Source organism: Eublepharis macularius, chromosome 8 (genome assembly GCF_028583425.1).
Source record: "Eublepharis macularius isolate TG4126 chromosome 8, MPM_Emac_v1.0, whole genome shotgun sequence".
Classification (NCBI taxonomy): Eukaryota; Metazoa; Chordata; class Lepidosauria; order Squamata; family Eublepharidae; genus Eublepharis; species Eublepharis macularius.
In genome coordinates, this window is record NC_072797.1 from 36,437,327 (window position 1) to 36,458,456 (window position 21,130).

The 21,130-nt window shown below is 40.3% G+C and overlaps 1 protein-coding gene across 1 annotated transcript in view; it reads right to left on the reverse strand.

Moving 5' to 3' along the window:
• Positions 1-3,865: 3,865 nt before the first annotated feature.
• Positions 3,866-21,130, reverse strand: part of TRIM23 (tripartite motif containing 23) — a 29,002-nt gene continuing 11,737 nt past the window's right edge. The window contains exons 3-11 of the mRNA XM_054987507.1: positions 18,119-18,240; positions 14,958-15,236; positions 13,640-13,822; positions 12,156-12,371; positions 10,331-10,465; positions 8,969-9,098; positions 8,778-8,888; positions 7,583-7,707; positions 3,866-7,366 (exon numbers count right to left, since the gene is read on the reverse strand). Coding sequence (XP_054843482.1) covers positions 7,187-7,366; positions 7,583-7,707; positions 8,778-8,888; positions 8,969-9,098; positions 10,331-10,465; positions 12,156-12,371; positions 13,640-13,822; positions 14,958-15,236; positions 18,119-18,240 — 1,481 coding nt within the window. The 3' untranslated portion in view covers positions 3,866-7,186. The remainder of the gene's footprint in view (positions 7,367-7,582; positions 7,708-8,777; positions 8,889-8,968; positions 9,099-10,330; positions 10,466-12,155; positions 12,372-13,639; positions 13,823-14,957; positions 15,237-18,118; positions 18,241-21,130) is intronic.

Genomic DNA, 21,130 nt, shown 5'->3' on the forward strand with positions numbered 1-21,130 from the left:
AATAATCTAAATATTTCTGGGTAATACTTAAATTCAGATGGCTGCAACACCTATTTTCACAGTCACTTCAATTGATTTTCATTAAATAATACGTTTATGCAAGCACACTACCTATTGTAGCAGACCTTGATGTGTTGAGAACAGGAAACAACTAAGTTTTCCAAAACAAGTATTTTCTCCACAGTATCCTACAGTAACATTTTGAGTATTTTACAGTAAGCTGTGTGCCAAAAAATTGCAAGGCTATAGCAATTAAAGCTACCTGCAAGCTGAAAATTCACATTTAGACTTCCCAGCTGCTGTATATCAAGTGATATGCATTTTAATAGTGTTCTAAATATAATGTAGAAGTGAAATTCTGGCCTTTAAATTTAAAAGGAAGCTTCCATCCAACTTACTTCAATCACTCAACTGTGCCTTTCTCCTAAAGCACTGTTTATACTTGCAGTACATTTTGAATAGGATATTAGTTGAAGCCAAAAAGAGTTTAAGGTAAATGAGCTCTAATTCTGTTTGTGGACAGCAATAAACCACTCTCAGTAACTCAACAGGATTCAGCTACCAGAACCTTAGTTAATGAGAAACCTGTAAGAAAAGATTATAATAAGCCTTGTTCACTGCATAAAAATGGTGAATGTTGCTCCAAGACTTCACTATTCTACACTAAAACTTTTGTGCATGCAGTGGACTTTTACCTCAGTTCTTTCAGACAAAAATAAAACCTAGTTCTCCTATGGCAGCCTATACAGAAGACTTCAGCAGCCAGAACAAAAGTACCTAAATCATGGTGGGAATAATGCTGGTTGCAAAAGCAAGCATGTTTTCATCCACTTCAAACCAAGGCCTGCTTGTAATGTTGCTGAGAATAATCAGGCCTTACAAATTCATTAGAAAGCTGCTGGTGACACACTATTTGCATGTTTACATACCACCACACCAAACTGAAGATTGCATAATTGCTTCTTGTTCATACATTCCCCAGGACCAACATGGAGGGGAGGGGGACAGAATCTATTCAGGGCTTTTGAGGAGGATCGTATAGCTTCAAAGATGTAGCTTCAAGCAGTCAATATAGCTTGCAAAGTGACTATTACTGGAACAATCTTAGCTGTATCCCACTATTCCACAGGAGCTCTAGTGACATCTTCAATATATAATTACAAGAAACCCTGGGCTGTCCTGAAATCACCATTATTTCTTCAAGATATAAAATATGGAGAGCAAAATAGCAAGCATTAAACTCCTCTACAAAATCCCTATATTTGCAAGTTTGCAAGATAATTCATGTATCTAGCACAGAACTAACACTCTTACTGTGACCTGTTGAAGTAGCATGTCATCTTTCCTCAAAGCACAACAGACAAATCAAACTGGCTGACACTAAAAATAAACAGTGTGTTTGTGTCATTACTAAATAAGTTAAATATTAGTCTGACTGGCAAAATACAAAAAGATGCTCAAGGGCTTGATCATGCTGAATAGTTAAGCAAGTTAAACAAGTATCAATCCTGACAGTTATTTTCCCATTAACAACCTATCAAACAACAGGAAAATATGGCAATTAAAAAGCAATTAGGATCACAGCCACACAGAACCTGAAGTGCTCACTACAAACTTAAGAATAGAAGTAAAGCCATTGTGACTGGGAAATATGTTGCATTTTGAATGGAGATGTTCAAAAACACACATCACATCAACCACAACAGATTTTTATGATGAGGAGAATTAAAGATAAGCCAGATCTTGGGGAGAAGAGGGTAAGCAATCAGACCACATCAGAATCTGACAGCAATGAACAAGGAATTCAAATCTCAACAAGATCACAGGTCTAAGGGGCAGGAGGAATAGTGAAAGATGCCAGAAGCTGTACAACAAATTATAAAGAAGAAAATGACACATTTAGGGTAATTTCCTTTTGCAAACTCACAAGATTTAAAAGCTTCACAGATGGGCAACTTTGTAATACAACTACTTATGGTGCCCCCTAACAAAATCAGGCAGTTGGAATCTGCAGTGTTTATCACATACACAGTTACATTAGTGGCAGCACACAAAAAGAATTTCAGCATGTCATCTAGCCAGTGTTTCTGCAAGGCAGTAATCCCCCCCCCAATCCAAAATGGGAGATAAAGGAGTTTAGGGACAGGGAATCAGAAGAGTCTTTGGTTGAAGAGGCTTGCATGAGGAAAATAGTACTTGGGGAGTACAGAGAAGGGAATCCAAATAAACAGTAGTAGACAAACTTCTGGAACTGAAAAGGCAATTGAATCTTCACAAAAGTATTTGGGAAGAATGGGTGAGGAACAGATACCAAATAGCAGGAAAGACCTGGTTTCCTAAACATCCTCAGAGAAGAGTGTGAAGGTCTATTGGATTGCCTCAGGGACTCACAGATTCAAAGATTATCTTCCCTATGAACAGCTTGCTTTACAATGTAGTTGGTCACTTCTACCATTTTCACTACAAAATTACACTGGCTTCCTCTCACAACACAGCTGTGTTTTTGCACATGCAACACTACTTTTTTCATCTACCACACAATTGTTAAAATAGTCTCCTGTTGTCACATTCCTAACTCTTGGTCTTTTGAAAGCTGTAATGTGAGTTACTGCTTCTTTTCATCACCACCACAACCAAAGAGCCACCCTCCTCCCACAAGTCCTCTCAGGATCTATTTATGGCACTAAAAGCAATATTCATATAGGAAAGAAGCAAACAGTCTTAAAGGATATTGAACCTGAACTCATAGTTTTTTATACACAGACTGTATGAAATTTAAAGAATCAGAAATTCAACTAACATTCTTGCATCATGCTAGTGAACATCCACATAATGGGATGGATCCAACCAGCTTTTCTGCTGATGAAAAAAAGGGAGGAAGGGTCTCCTTTGAATACACACAGAGTTTTTGTAGTAGATTATGAGAACTGCATGGATAAAAGCCATGTGAATCAAGGGCTGTACAAAGGAGGGGTGATGGGTGAGACTGAAAGGAAAAGCTGGTTGGGTCCATCTCAGTATTTGTGCAGACAGTAATTGAGTATGTGCTACAGACCCTCAGACAAAATAAATTCGGTCAAAACCAAATCCCAATTTCACTTTATCGGTCATTCAGATACAGTAGCTGCTGCTAAATAAGTTTCATGAAATACCATATGAGGAGAACTTGGCTGTCAGAATTATGCAACATTTCATTGTTACAAAAATCTGACCTTGAAGTTCTACTGCACTGAATGTGAAAGTATTTTTATTTTCATATTCCATTTCCAATGTTTTAAAAGTAATATTTATAGATACTATAAAATGACAAAATAAGAAAGCATAAAGTGGGGTAAATGTTTAGAGTCAGCTGTACATAGATGTCTCTCTTAGGTAGAGGTGTGTGCATATGTAATCAAGTAGCATCAAACAGAATTAATCGCAAAAAAGCAACAGAAATTACCATCCAGAATCAGCACTTATTGTGTGATCTAAAATTAGGCTCGAGTTTGGATTTCTTCTTTCAAGCAGTAGGGACATTATCCAGAACAAGGCACTGGATAGTTTCTGCTACATTTTATCACTGCAAGTTTTTATGGAGGCAATGCCAAGAAACACTTGTACAAACATGTGTCTGCATTAGGGCTGGTCGCTTCGGGTTTTGCTTCATGTAGCTTCAGAATTTCCCGAAGTGGGGCCAGCAAGATGGCCCCGTTTCAGAAATACCGAAGCTAAGCAACCCGAAGCAATTCGTGTCGCTTGGGCTCCGAGCGCCGTTTTTTTTTTTTTTTTTTTAAGCACGGAAAGCTTTTTGCTTGCTGCTGCTGATCTCCGCAGCAGCCGGCAATGGAGATCAGCAGCAGCAAGCAAAAAGCTTCCCCTGCTTTAAAAAAAAAAGGCAACGTTTTGAAGCCTATTCAAGGCTTCCAGCTCCGGCTTTGGAGAGGGGAGAGGGGGGAGTAGTGAGTGACTCACTCTAACCTCCTCCTTCCCCCTCCCATCCCTGAAAAAGTGGCGGGAGTTTTTGCTAGCTGCTTGATCTCCATTGCCAATGCAAGAAGCAAGCAAAGTCTGCAAACGGTGCAAACCTGCACATTTGAAGAGATTCTTTGCACTGTTTGCAGACTTTGCAATGAGTGCAAGGGGGAGGAAGGGTTAGGAGTGGCCAATCCTGCAGTAGCATTCTCCTTCCAGCCCAGCCAATGGGGATTCTCTGAAAGTAGAGTGCCTTTTTTAAAATGCTGCAGTGCAGGGCTATAAATTGGAGGCCTCCCTTTAGGAATCTTCCAATTTACCCTGACATTGACAGAGCGGCTTGCCTGGACAGAAATTGGAAGAGGAGGACCCTGCTGCGGAGCGCTGCTGACTGGCCCTGCATCTCACTGGTGAGTCCCACTGACTCACAAGATTCTTTGATCTTTGGGGAGGGGGTGGTTGGGGGCAATGGGTTTGGGAAAGGATTTGTTTTAAGTTTGCATTTTATATTTATTTTTTAAATTTAACAGTGGCTTCCCAGGGGCAGACTCATGCCAAGTCCTGGTGTGTGCCAAGGCTTTGGCCTAGTTGGTTGGGGGGGGAGGTTAACTTGAAGCTGGCCCACTGCTGCTCTGTTTAAAGTTTTTTTTTACTGTGCCTGCCTTTCATTTCTACAGTGGGTGGCTTCCCTGGTGTGTGCCAAGGCTTTGGCCTAGTTTTTTACTCTGGCTTCCACACTTTGGGACTGAGGGGTTAGAATTTAGAAGTAGTTTTTAAAGAGTTAATATACTTATTTAATAACCAATTTCCATTCTGCTCTTTCCTAGATTGAGAGAGACTCCCGCTGCTGCTGTGGCTGGTCGAGCATCTCGTCTCTGCAGTCTTGCTGTGGAGGACTTCCCCCGTTGAATTCCTGTCTGTCGCCTGACCATCGCTGGACTGCAGGAGTGGTGAGCGAGTCAGTGACTCACAGGGTTTTCTCAGGGGGGTTGTCTTGGTGGGTGTGGGGAGGGGAGGGGATGGGAGGGGAGGATTAAGGGCTTGACTGGGTGGGAGTGAATTTTTTTTTAAAAAAATATTTTTTTCTACATTTTTTCAGAATTTTTTCTTGATTCATTTTTACTGTTGTTGGTTGTGGGAGGAGGTTTGTACCTGTTTAAAGTATTTTAAGTTTTCTTGCGGGGGATTGTCTTGGTGGGCGTGGGGAGGGGAGGATTAGGAGCTTGACTGGGTGGGAGTGAATTTTTTTTTAAATATTTTTTTTCTACATTTGGTGTGTGTGTGTGTGTGTGTGTGGTTAGAGGGGGGGAGGAGTGTTTCCTGGTGTGTGTGTCTGCCCCAAGCTAAGATTTTAAAGGGTTGGGGGGGGGGAGGAGTGTTTCCTGGTGTGTGTGTCTGTGTGTCTGCCCCAAGCTAAGATTTTAAAGGGTTAGGCAGGGAGGAGGAGTGTTTCCTGGGGTGTGTGCGAGTGTCTGTGTGTCTGCCCCAAGCTTAAGATTTTTAAGGGTTAGGCAGGGAGGAGGAGTGTTTTCTGGTGTGTGTGTCTGTGTGTCTGCCCCAAGCTAAGATTTTTGAGGGTTGGGGGGGAGGAGGGGTGTTTCCTGGTGTGTGTGTGTGTGTCTGAGTGTCTGCTCCAAGCTAAGATTTTTAAGGGTTGGGGGGGAGGAGGGGTGTTTCCTGGTGTGTAGTGAGTTGTGTTCCTTTGGTGTGGGGGGGGGCGGCTGTGATGCCCTCGGTGTTGTGTTCTTGCTGTGTAACTTGAATCACAACAGGAAATAAAGATTTTTTGCTTGTAACTGTTTTTCAGATTCTCTGGTGTGTAGTGAGTTGTGTTCCTTTGGGGAGGGGGGGGCAGCTGCGATGCCCTTGGTGTTGTGTTCTTGCTGTGTAACCTGAATCACAACAGGAAATAAAGTTTTTTTGCATGCAACTGTGTTTTTCAGATTCTCTGGTGTGTAGTGTTGTGTTCCTTTGGGGTGGGGTGGGGGGCTGCGATGCCCTTGGTGTTGTGTTCTTGCTGTGTAACTTGAATCACAACAGGAAATAAAGATTTTTTGCGTGTAACTGTGTTTTTCAGATTCTCTGGTGCGTAGTGAGTTGTGTTCCCTTGGGGTGGGGTGGGGGAATGGTGTGCATGCAAAATGCCACCCCTAGCCTGACAAGCCTCTTCTTTTCCCCCCCTCATAGGATATAATGGAGGTGAGGATAAGGGCACCTTCTTTGAGGGGCCATAAAATGGCCCCCCAAAGTGGGAGCAGGTTGAGCCTTGGTGGGGGGTGGGAGGACAGGTGGGAGGAGGTCCCCTGAGGGTTGGGGGCATTTTGCATGCAAAATGCCACCCCTAGCCACACAAGCCTCTTAATTTTTTGCCCATAGGAAATAATGGAGAAGGCGAGGATAGGGGTACCTTCTTTGAGGGGCCATAAAATGGCCCCCCAAAGTGGGAGCAGGTTGAGACTTGGGGGGGTGGGAGGAAAGGTAGGAGAAGGGCCCCTGAAAGTTGGGTGCACCCCTAGCAACCTAGAAAGGTCGCCTGTTTTTCCCATAGGGAATAATGGCAAATGGAGGAGGATGGGGTACCGTCTTTGGGGGGCCATAACATGGCCCCCCAAAGTCCAAACTTTCCAAAACTTAGGGGGGGTTGTTAGAGAAGAGGTAGGAGAAGGTCTCCACCAAGTTTGGTTTGCCTCGGAAAGAAATTGCCCCCCCCAGGGCACCCAAAAGCCGGAAGTGAAATTGACACCTGAATCTTTCCGAGGCAAACCCGAAGCTATACGAAGCTGTATCTCCGAAGCAGCTTTACCCGAAGCTGTTTCCCAGTTCGGGTAAACCCAAAGCTGGAAACCCGAAGCGACCAGGGCTTGCACAGCCCTGGTCTGCATGTTTTCAGATTAAGGAAAAAAATGATTTCAGTGAGGCTAACTGTGAAAGATGTCAAAAACCAAATCCTGATAGTAATTGTGTGATAAGAGATTGGAGGGAGGCGAAAGGGAAGTTCTTTAAAAATAAAGGCATCTTTCCTGCAAGTCTGCCAAACCACTGTATTCAATTGCCATAATTTCAAACCTATAGGAATTGCATGATCACTGTATTACACCAATAAAGCAGTCCAGCAGAACTGTTAGTTGTTTTTTTTAGGAAACACAGCTTTAGATGCAAAGTTCATGTTTAACCATCTCAAGTCACACAAATAAGTTAACTGAAGTTCATCCTTCATGGCTCAAAAAGGAACTTAAGCCACATCCAGTACACCTGCAGCCACTAGGTGTCTTGACAGCCAGTCCAGTCCTTCATACAGTCCCATACCGCTTCGGGCATCACAACCTTGAATGTACCAGTTTCGGCCACAGCAGAGCTTGTGAAGATTCAGCAGTTCTGTGATCTCTTCTACTGAAAGTGCTCCTTCCACATCCTACAAAGAACAACCAGACACTCATTGCATTCACAGACTGCAGTTTCACAGTTAATCTCCTTATTTATGAATGCAACATGTTCAGAACAGCGTAACTGACACAGCCAAACTGATCAAAGGATGTTTGAGCTGATCTTTATCTAACATTCTCGTTCCTATGGATTTATTGCAAAGTAAAATGGCAGTGTGAAAGGTGAGATAAAAGAATCATAATACCTGTTTATTGGCAAAGATCAGAAGCAAAGCATCTCGCAACTCCTTCTCTGTTAACAGCTTGGCAAGTTCACTGTGTGCCTCACTGACCCTGTCTCGGTGGCTGCTATCAATAACAAACACCACCGCTACGGAAGGAGAACAAATATCTGGTTACATTCTTGTACATGTACACATTTTCATTCCATTTTCAGATTATAATGTGTTAAAGCAAATATATTAACAGGAAGTGGCTGGGGGGAGAACAGATGTTAATCCTATAAATTACATTTTAACTAGGCTTGGAAAACATCCTTCAGAATTTGCTTACAGTTTGGTGTAGTGGTTAAGAGCGGTAGGACTCTAATCTAGAGAGCCAGGTTTGATTCCCCACTCCTCCGCTTGACGCCAGCTGGGTGACCTAGGGTCAGTCGCAGCTCTCTCTGAGCTTTCTCAGCCCCACCCACCTCCCAGTGTGATTGTTGTGAGGATAACAACACGCTTTGTAAATTGCTCTGAATGTGGCATTAAGTGGTCCTGAAGGGCAGTATATAAACTGAATGTTGTTGTTGTTGTTATTATTATTATTATTATATGATTATTACTAGTAATGAAACATACAATGAAACAATGACATATACATATACAAAAAACAAAATAATGAAACAAACAAACATATTGCATAATTTAACTTTCTAAATTGGCATCAGATAGCTGCAGCAACAAACTGAATCACTTGAAACTGAAGGAGGGAGCTTTGACTCTCAAAAGCTTATTCCCTGAAAATCTTTTTTGTCTCTAAAGGTGCCAATGGACTCAGATCCTTCTGTTCTACATTAAATGAACACGGCTACCTAATGAAACAAACTGAATCATGAAACTAAAAATGTAGCAGATTGCTTGAGAAAGTTAACCATTTAAGCTATCAAATGCCATTTAAAATGGTTCTACAGCTAATCAATTATACCTCAATGCACAATCAGATTCATGTAAATCACAAATGGCATGATCCAACAGACAAAATATTATTTGGCAACTAAATCCTATATACATCTACTTTCAAACAGTACACATATTGACTCCAATGGAACCTGTTTGCAAGTAGATGTGCTCAGAACTACAGGCTTAGAAAGAAACCTAGCAATCTTCCACTGACTTCCCCTTCAACAGCCATATTTATTTTAGTTTTTAATCATACAAAATACGTGCTGACTCTTACCTTGAGTGTTGAGGTAATAATGTTTCCATAAAGGTCTCAGCTTGTGTTTACCTCCTACATCCCAAATAGTGAACTTCAGATTTTTATATTCTACAGTTTCAACATTAAAACCTAAGAGGAAACCAAAGCTTTTAAGACACTCGTCTAACAGACTGGAAATACAATGTTATTTCCAAGTCAGTGTTACTTGCCTATTGTTGGAATAGGTTGCATGAATTCATCCTGCTTTAATTTAAATAAAATAGTTGTTTTGCCGGCTCCATCTAATCCCAGAGTCACAACTCGAATCTCCATTTTTGGCCCAATGTGTACCCTGTTGTCCTAAAAACAAGAGAAGAGGCATCATCAAAATAGCCCCTAAGCCAAGCCACTTCCAAATACCAAGTAATAGTGTAGAGTAGCCTTCAATACAGTAGAAAGAAAGACGGAAAGAAAAGAGATTGGCAGCTCTTGGTTCAGAAATAGGCGGTGTTTGGGCAGGATATCAGCCACTTTGGATCTCCACCACTGTAGCTTATTTAGGATATAAATGTTTCATGTTAAAGAATGTGGCTTGTGTCTGTGAGTTATGTGCAAGAGTAAACACAGTATGGTACAACTGGTACTTAAGGAGTGTAGGAGGATGAATGATCACACACACCTCAAATCCTGGACATTATTTCATTGTTAGGGATAAACAATGCTACCTAGCAGGGTTTTTTTAAAGAGCTATGTAGAAGTGAAAATTTTTGAATAAATGCTAAATACTAAGTTATGAAGTGACTAATTTTTCCCACTGATCCGAACAGAAAGTTTATTGTTCAGTTTTACAAAATTTAATATCAGAATGGTTGCCATTTTAGCCTTCTGAGAATATCCAAAATAAGCAAATAAATTTTACTAACCTGATACTTTGCAATGTAGAAGCTGCACAGTCCTTCTCTATCCGAATGTAAAATAATGGAGGATGATAGCCACCATGGTCTATAGTGCCCGTGAGCATTGAGAATTGTGAAATAATAGCAGACTCTCTCATCCAGACATACCAGATTACAAGTTTCAATATATATATATTACCCTTTTAAAAATGTATATGGCTTGATAAGTGAACAAGGCTTATAAGTCATATTTGGGGAGCATTTAATTCTACTTTTGGTTACAGATAATGAACCTCTGGAGGAACACAGCTGAATTTTTAACTTTCCCATAACAAACCCAGCGTGGTATAGTGGTTAGAGTGTCAGACCAACATCTGGGAGATCCAGGTTCAAATCCCTACTCTACTGTGGAAGTTTGCTGGGTGACCTTGGACCAGTCACACACACACAGCTTAATGGAGAAGACTGATGTAAGCTGCTTTGGGTCTCCTTTGGAGAGAAAGACAGGGTAAAAATGAAGTTCGAACATTTCTTGAACCGTGCTTTTGAAACTCTATGGATTTAAAAGCCAGATGCAATGTGGAATGTGCTTTTCTGCTAGGCAATGGAGGAAAGAGAAGAGGAAAGAGTACAAAAGTCACACTGAACCAGACTCATGGTCAGAGTTTAGGCTATCTAAAAATTAAGAGTCTGTACCTTTGTAAAAGTGACTGGAACGCTAGCATCCAGCTGTATGTGGTCTGCAAGCTCTGTAAACTGCTGTTGCTGCTTCTGCAGTGTTTCTAGAAGTCTTGTGATTTCTTGCTTGGCCGACACAACTCTGCAGTCATCCTAAAGCACAATAAAAGGAAGCCACATCTAATGTAATAAAACTGCTTCACTTCTGAGTTTTGCCTTTCAAATCCTGCAAACATAACATACATTTATTAAACAATGTACTTTACGACTAAACATCTACTGAATGTTGACTTCAAGCAGACTAATAGTGCAATTCTAAGCAGAGTTACTCCAGTCTAAGCCCATCAAAATTAATGGGATTAGACTCGAGTAACTCTGTTTAAGATTGCACTGTAAATGTTCTGCGGTTACTGACATAAGTTCAACTGATACAAAACAGAGAAAAAGCAAGACAGGAACTTATGATAGTTGCACATGCTCCTGACTGCGGTTATAATACCACAGGCGAATGGCTGATACAAGAAGTATTATATTCAAATGATAGAACATTTAATGAATAATAATATTCAATTTTATATACCACCCTTCAGGACAACTTAACACCTGCTCAGAGCGGTTTACAAAGTATGTTATTATTATCCCCTCAACAATCACCCTGTGTGGTAGGTGGGTGAGGCTGAGAGAGCTGCAACTGACTCAAGGTCACCCAGCTGGCTTCAAGTGGAGGAGTGGGGAATCAAACCCAGTTCTTCAGATTAAAGTCCCACCACTCTTAATCACTACACCAAACTGGCTCTTCAGTATTGGAAATAGAATCTGAATAGATTCCAAAAGGTTTAAAATATGTAAATCAAAGCAGTAGCACACGTTTTCAGTTCTGACTATAACAGCTGGAACATATAAAGCTGAACAGCTCTGTTTTATATTGCAAAGCCAGGCCTATCTACTTAGACTTCTATAGAGATTTCCATGCAAATCTATCTATGAACCTTGTTTCACTGACCATCATGTTGGCAGTAAATAAATAATAAAGGTTGGAAAATTTTGTTTTATGAGAAGATTTGTAGGTATCTTGTCTCTTAATTGTACTTATTTGTAGTTTGCCACAAAACTACTTGCAAAAACACCAGTGATGAGGAAGTTTTCATTCTGGATAGTAGCACAAAAGTTATTTTAAGTCCCTACATGAGTGAAATGGGTCTGGTCTGGCAAGGGGCAGCAAACCTACATCCCAGAATGTGGCAGCATATGGGATACGATTGTGCAGCACACGCCAGAAGAGTTGCAGAGGGCCCAGAGTGGGACAGGGACCTAAAACTCAGCATTTGCTGCACCTGTGTAACGGCCATGATTACTTCTGCTAACAGCATCTTATACACGTTAGCTCAGAACTAAGCCCCACTGAGTTCACCGTGGCCGTACAAGACTGCAGGTTTGCATACATTTACCTGGGAGCAAGTCCCAATGAATTCAGTGTAGCTTACTCTAAGTAAATGTGCCTCACACTGTAAATCTTCTAGAAGCACCAATGGTTTACAGCAGGGGTAATATGCACTTGGGACAGATCTTGTGTGTTATATTCAGCAGAGACAAGGACCCATCAACTTCATTCTAATTTTATTTTGAATCCGATACTACTGTCCACTTGTACTGACCACTCTTGAAAGACTCCCACAACCTGTTAGTGGGACCCCAAGCCACTATTTGTAAACCAACATTTTAGAATAGCTCAGTTCTGTGTGTACGTAACACAAGAAAAAACAAACAAACAAAACATCCTAATATTGCCACCATTCATATATTGAACTATGGATCTCAGCTCAAATTATAGCTGCTCTCCTACCTGCTGCAATGTCTTTTCACAGTGAAGGCAAGCAGTTGAAACCTGTGACAACAATATAGTCATGTCTTCTTGCTGTTGCCTGAGCCAGATCAATTTTTCTCGCACATGGGCATCAACCACACTGAGAGCCATTTCTTCTTGACGACAGAGGGTTTCATGAAGATCAGAAAAATAGGCTCGGACACATGATCGGGCATTCTCAGCAGTGCCTGGGACCTGGGCAGAGACATGAAAGGAGAGACCTCGGATTTGTTAAATACCAGTTTCAATGAGACCTTAATCTTATGCTGTACACCTACCCTGCTTCTGCTCTACATTGTATTTGGCCACTGAAGACAGTTGCTGTGGGGTTTTTCTGTAGGGGCATGCACTGTTTGAAATGTTTCTAGCTAGCATTGTTCCGAGGAGAGTAGAAAATACAACAGCAGTGAATTCGGAATACAAAGAAGTAAAGGATAAAATACTGCATGTGTTGAAATCTCACAATCTTTTACACATCTCATGTTTCAGAAGTGCTAATTCCAGAATTAAAACATTACATTTTAGTTGCATCATGGCTAGCTAGTACATCCACATGAAATATCCCAACTGCACTACTGGAACTAGCCTTAACAGTATAGGGTTTGCAGTGGTATCGACACTAACAAGGACCTGAGAAACGCTAGATCCTCCAGCACTAGTTACTGTTTCATATTTTAAATGATCGCATTTTTAAAATTATTACTCCACGAAGCTTAATCCTAGCTCCTTCACAGTTTCTTGTAATTTTATTAAGACTATGGCAAAAGCACTGTAGTATATAAATATGGAAGTAACCCCAGCTGTCATCACTGCAGCAAAAAGCTAACCTCTAGCCCTATCCTCCTCTTCCAAATTTCTCATAATTTCATTATTGCTTTTAAAAGCAACTCTTTCCAACTCCTGGAAAGATCATTCCTGGAGCCAATGCAGAGAAATAGTGAGCGGATTGTGGGAATGGAGGAGGTGGGACAAAGGCATGAAATCACCTGCCTTCTGCAGGCACAGCTTCTTGGAGGGAGGGCTGGTTTCCCCCCCTTGTCCTCCCTCACTCCTGATCCATGAGGCTAATACTCTACACGGGACAAGGGACCCTAGAAAGGCACTTTCTGGGTGTTGTAATGACTTGCAGGAAAAGAGAGAAATGCAGGAAAACTTCACAGGTCTTCCATGAATGAAAGGACATAACTCATTATCTTGTTTTCTGTTTTCTTCTATACAACAGTTTTATATGATGCTCATTCACCATCAATGAGTTAACAAAGCTGACCCTGACTGTACTTCACTACTTTGAGAAGACCCTCTACTATACCTATCTACTTATAGCAGGTTACTTATGAAACCACTTTTATGACTTATTTCAACAGCAGACAACATGGAATTCTATCATGAAAACGTACAAGGGAAAATATTTTCATTTAGAACAAAAGTTACATGAAGCTTGGGAAAACTAAAAGGTGACTTACATGTTCCGTATGGGCCATTCCAACACCATCTTCAATTATCTGTTCACCTCCTTCTATTTGTTGAACAATTCCAACTAGTTTCCGAGAATAATCGGAAATCTCTTCTGTGAAAGTCCTTATGCAATGTGCCATGTCTAAAATGGAAGCACGGATCTGGTTTGCTTCTGGCTCCAGGACACTATGCTAAGAAGAAAGCATCAAAAGCAAAGATGAACTCCTTTAACCTTCTTCCCACCTACACTTCCCTCTATCCCCCAAACTCCATCCCACATATTATGGTAGAGGAGAAAAACGTAGAAGGCTGGGCATCTAGAAAAAATCTCATTACTTAATGATGACGGATGACTAATTTTGACAGGTGACTAAAACAAATATTTATAGAAGTATGGAAAGCATTCTTGCTTCTCAAGTCTTTACAGTTAGGAAGGGTGAAACATAAAAACTGGATGGAATTATAGACCAAATGAAACAAAGTAATAATAACCATGGCTTGTATCTAGTGAGATTAACATACAACGTAGACATTATGGAACAGGACATTTCCTTCTCCTGCTTCAGGCCCTCAGCCAGCCCCCTCTGGCAGTCAGAGGGCCCTCAGGAATAGCAAAGACAGCAGAACATAGGCTGGCAGTGGGAGAGGGGAATCAATGGGAATCACTCCCTTTATTTATTCATTTAGAAAAATGTTGTGCCACCTCTCCAGGGAACCTGAACCTTACAAAACAAGGCAAAACAAAATAAAACTCTAAAACATTAAAACTTATTAATTAAAATCTAGCATGAAAAGCCCAGCCAAAGTTTTGAAATACTGGGCAGCTTAGTTTCTAGTCTGAAAGCAGTATGAAAGCAGAGTTTTTTTAAAACAAAAAATCAACCTCTTAATTAAAAGCCTAGGTAAACAGACACACTTTGGCCTGGCATCTAAAAGATAGTAGAGTGGGGATCAGGCAAGCCTCAAGGGGAAAGATATTCTGTAGGCTAGCTGCCCCCACTGAAAAAGCCCCGTCTCTGCCAAACTCTGAAAGTGAGAACACAGACAGCAGGGCTCTTTTCCTTCTGAAAATATAAATGTCCTTTTGGCTTTAGAACCAGGTGATAGGCTACACTCTCATGTAACCATGGGCCAAAGGCTTTAAAGATAGAAAACGTTCTAGTGGCTCTTGCATTATTAAAACAGTAGTCTAAACAGGGAAAGACAGCAAATTATTACTTGAAAATAACTAACAAATGAAAGAATAAAGACACACATCCCTTTTCTCAGATAGGTACACATTGTCTAGCACCATTGCAAACAGAGGGAGAAAATATGAATACGTACTTTGTGACCCTGATGCTTTCCATATTCTTTGCAGACGCAACACATAAGGGGACTGGCTTGACAGCCTTCTTCCAAGCATACAAATTCAATGGCATGCACCTGGTGCTGAGAACACATTGTCTTCTCATGAGGTTTATCAGCAAGGGGTACACGTCTGTGTTTTGCTAGTGTCTTGGTAGAATGTGTAAGCTGGGAGCACTCTGCACACAGGTGAGTGGCACAGACGGTGCAGTACACTGAGGCAAGATGAGTCTCATCTTCATCACAGCGAATGATGCACTAACAAAGAAGACATACTAGCACTGTATTGCTAAAATAAAAGTAGAATGCTAGCATGCTGAGACTGGAGGTTTTATAAAGATCCAACGTAAGTTAATAAATTACAATCAGAATCCCAACCCTAACCCAAACCTTTCCCAATGTCATTCCTACAGGAAATAAACAATATTGCTTGTTTATATAGCCAAACTACATGATCAGAAATATCTTTGGTAGAGCACTTCAAAAACTGTTCAGACTGCAGGTGGTAGATCTTCTGTTTGAGTACTCATATCAAAAGCAAACTGGAAGTGGGATGTTAAATGTGTTAGGGAGAAATGTTCTGACCTACTCATTTCTCTGATGTGTACATTATTTTCCTTTTATGTAGTAATTCCTCTCTTACATGAGGAAACATTCAAATCTCTGACCCCTCTTGCAAACTGAAGTCACAGAACGCAGGAAGATCAGTAACACCAGTTGGATCCAACCAGCTTTTCTTCTGTTGAAAAAAGGAGCAGAGGCCCCACTCTGGTCACCCTAGAAGACTATGCTGGGTCATGAGAGACCTGCATTTACAAAAGCCATGTGGATTGGAGACCACAGTAAGGAGGTCAATTAGGAAAGCTGGCTGTACCAACCCCAAAACAGGGACTCCTCCGAAGTAAACCAAAAACAAAAGGCACTGCCTATCGGAGGGAAACAACCATCTATGATTTATATACTTTTTTGTTTTATATAAAGTGCAAAAGGTGCTCAATAGTGCAAATTGTCACAGTTTTGATTCAATTCAATAAATATTCTAATTTCATAAATATTACAAGCAATACATAGAAGAGGTTACAGAATGAGAACCAATCATACACCATTGGTAAAAAGTAGGTAAGTATGCAGTCCTGAATAAATATTCACAAAAATATTATTCTTTTTCCTTTCAGTTGCTAAGAAAGTACTTATATTGTCGGGTATTATTGTTGGAGCTTTAACCAAATCAATTTCCTAGATGTAACTGTATATAAAATGAATGGAAGAAAATTAGGAGTACATCCCTATAAAAAACCAACAGATAGAAGGTCATATCTACATTATACATCATTTCACCCAGGTCAATTAAAAAGAAATATTCCAGTGGGGCAACTGTTAAGGATAAAAAGAAATTATACTAATAACAGGGATTTCATTCAGGGCAGCAGGAAATTGATGAAATAATTTCTGGATAGGGGTTATCCAAGGCAAGTTGTGCTAAATGCCGACAAGAGAGCTAGACAAACACAACGTTGCACTTTATTACAACCCAAAAATAAAGTAGAACAAAATAATATTAGGTGGGCCCAATTGCATTCCTCTTTCTTTTAAAATCACAAAAATTATAAAGAGACATTGGCATATCATCTGTGATCTTCCAGGCTCTGATATGATGCCATCAATAGGGTACCAACGCACTGTAAACTTGAAAGACATTCTGGTGCATTCCAACTATCAGGATGCTGACGTTAAAGTGTTAGAACAGAAAGGGCATTTTGCCTGCGGTAATTGCAATGTCTGTAGGTTTTCTGTTAAGGCTTCGGATATATTGAATCCCATCACTAATGCTCCTTTTCGAGATGCCCAGTTCTCCACCTGTAGAACCACCTTTGTGATTTATGTGGTGCAGTGCCCATGCCTGAAACTGTATATTGGCAGTACAATAAGACCTTTGAAGACCCGTATACAAGAACGTAGGTCTAGAATAAAAAATAAAATCATAGATGCGCCCCTAGTTTTCCACTATGTTGAGAACCATACAGGTAGTTGTGCCTTTAAGTTTTCAGTCCTGTCTGTTGTTAAGCCTCATGAAGGCATGGATCCCCAACGTAAATTATTACAAAGGAAAACAGAATGGATTTATAAAGCAAATTCATTAATGCCAAATGGCTTGAATAATAGCATTGATTATTCTTGTTTTCTATGAAATGTTTCTTACATGTTACCTTTATGAAAATTAGAGTGTTCTGCCCCTTTAATGAAAGTGTATTCTATTGCATAAAATGTGGTGATGTAAGATGTCCTGTACAGCAAATTTCTGTCGAAAGCTACCCCATTTGAAAACTGTGATAATGTTCGTTGTAAGTAAGCTGTATAAGATTCTTTAATGGTACATAGTGTCTTAAGATTTTGAATGGTATACTGTTATTTAATATATACATGATTTTTTCTAGAAATTGTCGGGGTTATAATGAGCCTTTGAAAAAGTGTTAATCACAAAATGGGAGTATAATGCTGGCACATGCCAATCAGGATCCGCCCAGGTTTTTTGGAAAATTCAAAATGCAACCAGTTTTGTGAACTAAGGCTTTATTGACTTCATGCACATCTTGGTAAGAAGAAAGAATATGTTGGTCTTCTTGTGAATACCCAACAATAGAAGTACTTTCTAAGCAACTGAAGGAAAAAGAATCACATTTTTGTGAATATTTATTCAGGACTGCATACTTACCTACTTTTTACCAATGGTGTATGATTGATTCTCATTCTGTAACCTCTTCTATTTATTGCTTGTAAAATTTAAGAAATTAGAATATTTATTGAATTTAATTATAACTGTGACAATTTGCACTACTGAGCACCTTTTGCACTTTATATAAAACAAAAAAGTATATAAATCATAGATTGTTGTTTCCCTCCAATAGGCAGTGCCTTTTGTTTTTGGCTGTACCAAACCAATATTTCTGAACATATAGCTTGACTTCAAGGTTGATGTGGTAATATCAGTAAACTATGAAACACTGGAAAGAAATCTGTCATTTATTCCACAAAACTGAAGAGCTATCTTAACACTAAAACAGAAAATTTCTAACTCGACTTGCAGATACTTACTAAATGTGACAGTTACAACAAAAACCCACAAAGTTATTAATTACTACCTCGCCGGAGAGGCTAATAGCTTCTTCAGTTGCTCCACACTGGCCACCAAGCCCATTTTGGAGTCGCTCTAGGAGTTCCAGCAAAGCAAAATTCTTTTTCAAGCCCCAGACACCAGAATCTCCTGTTTAAAAATAGTAATAATAAAATTGACAAAGTAACATCAGTGAAACAAAGGATAATCCACACAAATAGTACAAAACAGCAGGGACATTTTGTTTCCCTCTCTGCCACACTATTTCCTCTTTCCCTTTCCTGGCAGTGCCCATATAGAAAAGTGTGCTGCTGAGTCACAACCAACTCATGGAGATTCCATGAAGTTCCACCTCATGCGGTTTTTAAAGCAAGAGATGAGCATAGCAGACGTTTTCCTTGATGGTCTCCCATTCTAATGCCGACCCTGCTTAGCTTCTAAGCTCTGTTGAGATTGGGCTGGTCTGAGCTATTAGAGCTGCTATGGCAGCACTCATATCCTTCCCTATTTCCCTGCTTTCTTCTCTCCTTCTCACTTATCAGCAAATCTACCTTTATCTGCCCCCTTTCTTCAGCTTTCCCTCTTTCCCTTCATCTAACAATCTCTCCCCAGGAAAGGAGAGTTGTGTGATTTCTGAGTTCTGTAGTGCCAGCTGAGCTGTGCCCAGTTGCACTGTGGAGAACCTACAAGGACTTGCATAGGGCACCTAGGGTTTCTATTTCTAGGTTGAGAAATTCCTGGAGGGTGGAACCAGGGGAGAGTGGGTTTGGGAAGGAGAAGGACTTCTGCTGGGTATAATGACATACTCTCCAAAGCAGCCATTTTCTCCAGAGGAAATAGTTGAAGCCTGGGAGATCTCCAGGCCCCACCTGGAGTTTGGCAATCCTGTGGCACCTAATTTTCCCCTGTCTGCCCTCTCCCCACATTATTTCTTCTATCCAACCTTCTAGCAGCCCCCATATCCTCACACCTGCCTGCTTCCATCTCTCCTCTCCACCTGCCTACCCTACCTTTTATCTTTGACTATATTTATTATTTACTTTGTTTATATCCTGCCTTTCCCCACAACATGGAACCAAAGCAGCTTACATCATTCTCTTCTCTATTTATCCTCACAACAACCCTGTGAGATACACCAGCCTGAAAGTATGTTACTGGCCCAAGGTCACCCAGTAAATTTCAATAGCAGAAAAGGGATTTGAACCTAGTTCTCCTAGATTCTAATCCGACATTCCAACCCAACATTCTAACAACTACACTATGCTAGCTCAGTTATCCCAAATAGCCAAGGAAAGGGCCCTGCCCTACCCTGTCTTTTGCTGACAGAAACAGGAGTGTTCCGTTTGGTATTCAGAATTAAAAAACAATTTTTAGATGATTCAATAACACCTGGATATTCCAGATCAAAATAACAAATACCACATCAGATTCAGAATACTAAACTCAGTTTTACCAAAGTAATTCAGAAAAAAATCAGTAATACAGCTGGGCTGTTCCTTTGCTGTTTCCCTGCAAAGAAACAGCAACTTCTGCCTTTTTTGCAGAGAGGGTAAGGGTTTCACTTTTCAACTGAACTCCATTAAATTTACAGAAAACCTATTTCTGACTTTCCTCTAAAGACCACCCCCCAGGTTCATGAAGATTGGACCCTGAGGGACAATTCTATGGGTCCCCCAAAGGTGCCTCCAGCCACTCCCCATTATTTCCTGTGGAGGAAACCAACTGGGGGGAAAGCATTTTTCAAGCAAACTCCATCAAATTTGCAGGGGATCTACAAACTGAGTTCAGTCCAGATTCCCCCAGACTGAGTTTCCTACAGGAAACAGTGGCAGAATTTTACCAAATTTCTGCAAAATTTCCAAACTGAACTAGAGAATCAATTCAGTCTTCATGGAATATTGAATGTTTTCTCTGGTTCTGTATTCCCAGTTTAGATTTATCAATTTTTTTGTGTTTGCACATCCCTAGACAGAAATCAAGGCTTGAAGGCTGATAATAGTGTATTGGCTGCCTAGCAACAGCCACTGAGCGCGTTAGTTTCTTAAAGCTATAGGCACTGCTTCTATCATTTTGTGGAGATTTTAGATTTCAGGTTTAAGTATTCACAGATTTGGCCATGCTGAGAATTAGGTAATACAAGGACGTGGGGGGGGGGCATCTCATTTCCCCCTCCACAACTATTTCCTCTTTTCCTTCCTTTAAAGCTCTATAGCAGTGTGTAAAAAGGGGGGGTGTCACAAGGTATAAGCTGTTTTTTTTAAAAAAAATATTTTTTTTATTAATAAACAAGGTATCAATACAACTGTTCAAGGAAATAACAGACAGTGTAAAGTTAATAATGTACAATATCAATAGTTCGCACTATAGGCGTATATATTAAACATCACAAAACTTTCAGTATTTGTTGAATATATCAATATAATCTAAAATGATGATTGTAATGTGAAATAACCAGAATTAGTTACTGATTGTATAATTTTAAACCTTGGTTGAAGGTCATTCATTTCTATATATACAAAAAAGGGAAACCATTTATCAGAGAAGTTCATTTCAGCAGGAAAGTGTTCAGCTCCGTACAAGTCATCAGTTATTTTTTCCAAAATAAAGTTGTTCCAAACCTTTTCAAACCAATCCTCAATTGTTGGCCTCTTATGTGCTTTCCACAATGTCACTATGACACTCCTTCCGGCTACAAAAAATGAAGCAATAAGCTCCCTTCGGATTTTAGGTATGGTGAGTTCTTCCCAAACATCCAGAAGAATTATTTTGGGGTCTAAGGTGATGTCATATCCTGTCATTTTTTTTATTTCGGCAAGCACTTCCCTCCAAAATGTGGCAATGTAAGGGCATTCCCACCAGCAATGGGCGAATGAGCCTACTTGTCCACAATCTTTCCAACATAAGGGGGATGTTGATGAGGAGATCAGTGATAACTTTTTAGGGGTCAGATACCACCTGTGTATGATTTTATATGTCTGAATCTTCATTACAACTATATTCGTTTTAAATATAGAGGAAGACCTTATCTTTTTCCATGAGG